The 5,942-nt window shown below is 37.5% G+C and overlaps 1 protein-coding gene across 1 annotated transcript; it reads right to left on the bottom strand.

Annotated features, from left to right (window-relative positions):
- Nucleotides 1-4,282: 4,282 nt before the first annotated feature.
- Nucleotides 4,283-5,218, bottom strand: LOC119520874 (olfactory receptor 1013-like). The gene has a single exon (XM_037818744.1). The coding sequence runs from the start codon at nucleotides 5,216-5,218 to the stop codon at nucleotides 4,283-4,285; it is 936 nt and encodes a 311-aa protein (XP_037674672.1).
- Nucleotides 5,219-5,942: the final 724 nt, after the last annotated feature.

The following is a 5,942-nucleotide window of genomic DNA, read 5'->3' on the forward strand; positions in this document are numbered from 1 at the left end:
TTTTTATTCTATTCTACAGATGGAGAGTCATGCAGACATAGATTAAGAGTGTGTGTTTATATGTGGAAGTCATTGAAAAATCACACTCACCTAAGCTCCATTGTAAAAGACATCTAGCAGGAGAAGTTATACTCTGTGGGGAGGAGGGCTCCACCCCATTATTCTTCCTCAACCTCTAATGTGGACTAGAGCTCAGTAGAAGGCCAAACACTTTTTCTTAAATGGAGATAGTTATCTGCAACTAATGTGGACTTAGTTGCAACCTTGCCATGTATCTCCTGGGTTGGTGTAATTCATGTGGCACTTTGGTGACACTTTTTCTTAAACAGAGACAGTTATCTGCAGAGGATGGAAATGCTTTACTCCAAAATCCTAAGGGCCTGTGTTGTGATTCTCTAATAGGAGCTTATCAAAGGCTCCAGGCAGCATCTCTATTTGCCACTGACACTTAAGCACCATTGATTCTAGTGGCATAGAATTCTCTGAGTTATCACACAAACAAGCAGAGATAAGGCTTCCCCCATTGCTGGCAACATTCCCATCTCCTGCTTTTACCCCTAAGGGAAAAAGATTCTCAGTGTTCCATCATTCTATAAAACTATTCATTGAGCCAGTGATCAATTACCTGACCTCCATCAGCCCCTGTTCTGACTGGTAGACCAGAGTGATGTTCCACGTCTCCTGGAATTAATGTAATGTCTGAGCCAGTGTCTAATAATCCCCAATATATCTGATTATTTCCTTTTCCCCAATGCACAGTTACCCTGGTAAAAGTGTGTAGGTCTCTTTGGGGAATGCTGACAGGAAGGTTATCAGTGTAAATTTTTGGCAGTGTAACAGGGTCCTTCCTCAAGGGGAACTGGCCCTCCCCTCATTCAAGGTGCTATGGGTCTATAAACTATTTCAAGTCTGGGAATTGATTAAGGGTCTGTGACTCCTTTTTTTTGTAATTCAAATTAGACATTTGTTCACTTGGCCTAGAACTCTTCTGCTTAAAGAGCACAAATAAGAATTAAGTAGTCTGCCCATCTATTTAACTTTATATACACCATGTCTAGTAGTTAATACCACAGGTCTCTTCAAATTGGATTATTCTCACTATTGCTTTGAGTCTGCTGTCTATTATGATAGCCATGTCCTCCTTGTCTTTGGTGATTACCTGCTGCCACGTGACTCTGTCAACTGTGGTATCTGATCATCCCCGTTGTGTTTAAGGATTCCAGCTCAGTGATAACATTTGCTACAGTAATATCTGACCTACAGAGAAAGGTGGCTACAGAGCTCTTCAGGGATTATGGAGCTAGTCTCACATATTTATTCCTCACTGTCCTGGTAAAAGGTTTGTACTGTGGACACTACTGGGGTGTCTGAGCAGGTCTTCCATGATAAATCCACTCTAATATTCCAATCTCTGTAAGCTTTTGTATCTCCTCACTTATATTCAAACTTCCAGGATCCAGGGGCCCTTATCCTCATGACATGTCCTGAATCTAACCACTTCTCCCCACCTCCACTACTACCACCTGAGTGTAAGCAATAATTTTGTCAAGCACATTGCAATTATCTCATACATGTCTACACCCCTTACCCCCTACTGTCTATAGCATACAGTCCTTTAATAAAAACTGTCATGTCATGTCACTCCTGTACCTGATATGTGCTCACATTTTACTCTAAAATCAAATTCCATGCAGTGCACCCAGGTAAGTTGATAAGCTTCTCCCCCATTAATAAGTATTTTCATCTCCTGATATTTGCCCCAATATTCACTCTGTTCCAACCTTGCTGGCTTTCTCTCTGTTCTCAAAAATTCCACACATGCCCCAACAGCAGAAAATTTGTATTATCTCTTTCCTCCGGAACATTCTACTCCCAAATAGTTGCATGGCTTACCCATCTGTCCATTAAGTCCATTTCAAATGTCATTTTCTAACTAAGTCCCATCCTAAACACTGTTTAAAATTCCATGCCAACTTCCATGGCACAATCCTCAGAGTCTATGTTCTGCATACCTATTATATTCTTCCAACTACTGCTTATAAACTTTATTACCTTTTTCTCACACCAGAATGTAACATCAAAAAGAGCAGAACATTTTTCTCTCTTTTTTTTTTTTTTTTTTTTTTTTTCACTGTTGTGCCTGCATTGCATTGAGCAGTTCCTATTAACTGGCATTCTATAAATTTTTATTGGAAGAATAAATGGGTAGCTATGTTTATATTCCAGAAAAATGCTACCTTCAAGTTGACTTTCTCAGCTCCATGTACCATAAGATTAATTAGAAAGAAGAGTTAAAAAAAAGAGGTTACTCATTCCCAAGCAACATCAAATCCAGCCTGAATTTGAAATAATTCAATTTGTGTGTGAATGTGAAATAAAAGGCACAGAAAATATCAGACATGAATACTTTCTCAAAATGTGTCTTCCCCTGTAGTAACCCTCTTCCCTGCTTCCTTCATTGGGAGCACTAAAAACTCCACACAAGTTTTGTGTTCCTCTTGCACATAAAATTCATATCAGCACATAAAATGTCATCCCATGATGGCCTGGGGAGCACCATTGCATGTCAAAAAGCATGCCACATTTTTGGTTCCCTTGATTTCTCTGCCATGGGAGTGAATATATGATAGCCCCAGTGCAACTACCAGCCTGTATGGTGCCCTATTTTAGAAGGGAGCATATAAGTATGTGAGGGTGAGAGTGTGTGATGTGCATGTTCTTGTGAGTTTCTGGGTGTGTGTGTGTGTGTGTGTGTGTGGCACAGCAGTGATCCTTTGAGAGCCAGGCCAGACTCTGAAGCCCCATTCCTAAAGTTATCTGAGGGCATAGAGAGGCCAAAATGCCTTGCTGCTCCTCATCCCAAGTCCTTACCCTTGGTCAGAAAGGCATTTTCCTGGAAATGTCACTCCTTTCCCCCTCCTCTGATGTTTTGGATTGCCTTTTCTGGATGTGATATATGTACTTTTTCCACAGACATTTGAGACTCCTTCTATGCAATGACTCAGAAAAATTTACCTGTCTCCAAAGACTCAATTATAATTCATTAGTAGTCTGGGGTGATACGTTAGTTAAGATATGATGAATAAGGAAAGTTTTAATAAAAATTGACTCTATGTATTAATTAGAACACAAATATTAAATGCTTTTGATCATAGAAATTTTTGAATTTTTTAAGTAGATTTTATAGAATATATTATATATTTCATAATTTTGTTCCTTGTCTTATCCCTCAGCAAACTCCCATCTGTCCTTGGAAATCAATAACAGCAACATTTTATGTTGGCACAACCTAATGTTTTATATTTTAAAATGATACTACAGCTATGAACTATGATTCATTGCAATGCAATATTCTGCATTTTAATTATCAATTGATCATAAATAAAACTGAACAAGCAGGTAACACAACCATTCATGGAATTTAGTTTGTTAAAAATCACCAGGTAGAGAGTCACTCTGAATCATGCCTTAGGTTTAAATTTTTTAAATCTGTCCATCTATCAACCATCTCTTTCTCTCTTTCTCTATCTACCTACCATCTGTTTCTGCCTCTCTCAAACAGGTACTATAGGTTTGACTTAATTTAATTTTCATGGAAAAGTTACATTGCTGGAAACTCAGTGACCCCAGTAAAGATACTGGTTCTCTCAGGTACCTAAGACAATCTGTTATCTTTATTTCATGGAAAGCCAGCAAACAAGAATCAGAAAAGAATTAAAAATAAAACTTGTTTTTAGTTCATTTATAGTAGGTCATTTTCATAAAATTTCCTAAATCATTCTTTCTCCCAACAAGTATTGTAGTACCTGTGAAATCAGAGTTTCTTATTTTACCCTCATGATTTCTCTCCTATGAATGATGTGATTCAAATGAAATCATTAAAAGCATGTAATCCTAACAATGATTCCATAACCAGTTGTACTATTGCCATTTTACATAAGATTAAACAATACATATAGGCAATTTATGAACTGACAAGTGGAAGTAAAAATAAATCAGCTTCTCTCTGAAGAATATCAAAATATGAGGAGTTTTATAGACTATGTTCCAAGGAAACAGGCAACAGTTTTTCCAAAAGACAGAGCCTATTTATGTTACAATATGTTTAAAACTCACAAAAAATAAACATTAGAAAACAGTTTAAAAACACAAAAGCAAACTGATGTTTCCACATTATCTAATAATTTCTTATTTATTTGTTTCTGAGAGTTCCAGACGATTGCCATGGCATGGAAATAATTTGTAAGGAAAAATTATACCTTTGTTTACCAAGTAGTTTCATTTATGTTACCTTGGATCTATCCAATATTTTCTTCAGGACATCTTTCACATCTTTATTTCTTAAACTATAGATCAAAGGGTTCAACACTGGAATCACTACAGTATAGAACACGGACACCACTTTATCCCTTTCCAGGGCATAGCTAGTGCTTGGTCTAGAGTATATGAAGAAAATTGAACCATAATACAAGATAACAACTGTCAGATGAGAGCCACAAGTGGAAAAAGCCTTTAGACAGCCTTGGGTACAGTGGATGTTCAAAATGGCAGCAATGATGAAGAGATAAGAGGCAAGAATAAGTACAGTGAGAGTGATGATGTTGGAGGCAAGTATGAAATAGACCACAGTCTGGTAGCTCTCCTGCACATCACATGCCAGCTTCACTAGAGGGGGCAGATCACAGAAGAAATCATCAATGACATTGTTGCCACAGAAGCTCAGGGTAAATGTTTTGCTGGTGATGATAGTTGAGTTAAGAAAGCCACCAAAGTATGAAGCTGCAACCAGATTGGCACATAACCTTGGGGACATTACCTGGGAATAAAGCAAGGGGTTGGCGATGGCCACATAGTGGTCATAAGCCATGGCAGCCAACAAATAACTCTCACCAAAAGCCACCCCAGCACAGAAGAAAAACTGAGCCAAGCAGTCAGCAAAAGAGATGCTTTTGTCTTCGGAGATACAAGTCATCAGAATTTGGGGGGCATAGACAGAAGAATACCAGATATCCAGGAATGACAGGTTCCCAATGAAGAAATACATGGGTGTGTGGAGTTGAGAATCAGCAAAAATCAGAGAAATCAAGGTGATATTCCACAAGAGACTGAAGATGTAAATTATGAGGAAGACCAAAAAGAGTATTCTCTGTAACTGCAAGTCAGCTGTGAACCCTACAAGAATGAACTCCTTAACTTTGGTGAAATTTCTCTCTTCCATTGACTTTGGATCTCTGAAGTCCCATTCTGGGAAAAGACCAATAAGTATGTCATGATTTAAGATATCAGCAACTGCTCTTTCCATCATTGCCATTTTAAATCATTAAAAATCCCAAGTAGCATACCTACGTGCCCCATTTTGAGATGTGTTCATGCTGAACTGGTTGCTACTCCTTTTTGGATAACTGGGGAACCAGTTCTGTGCTGCTGTCTTAAGATCTCAGTTATGGTGCCCACTATACAGTGTGTATCAACCTAAATTTTAAATTTAATTTGTCTAATGTCAAGGGTAGTGTGAGTTGTTTACCTTCTCTTCTGCTTGCACATAGGGTGATTTGGGACCATCTAAATAATATAAAAAAGAGAATCTGATAGGGTGCTCTGATATCTCTTCTCTTTGTCTTCCTCCAGAGATTTATATGGAGAATCTAAATTTATTCTACTAATTGAATTTTGGAATAATATGGAAAGTCACTAGACTTTAATTTCCATGAAGGCAATAACTATATTTAATTCAACTTTTTTCCCCATGACCAAACACAAAGGTTAGAGTATAATAGAAAAGTTGGTATTGTTGAATAAAAACACTAGATTTCCTTAGCTATATCATAGCTCATATTAATGTATGAACCTCAAATACACCCTGAGAAAAAATAGGAAAGTATTAATTGATGGATATTTGTGTTCATGTTACTGGTTGAATATGTAAAAAAATTAAAAGATAA

Source organism: Choloepus didactylus, chromosome 26, assembly GCF_015220235.1.
Source record: "Choloepus didactylus isolate mChoDid1 chromosome 26, mChoDid1.pri, whole genome shotgun sequence".
Classification (NCBI taxonomy): Eukaryota; Metazoa; Chordata; class Mammalia; order Pilosa; family Megalonychidae; genus Choloepus; species Choloepus didactylus.

Bases quoted from the DNA above. Each gene is read 5' to 3' on its own strand.
- LOC119520874 (XM_037818744.1), bottom strand. From the start codon at position 5,218: ATGGAAGAGAGAAATTTCACCAAAGTTAAGGAGTTCATTCTTGTAGGG.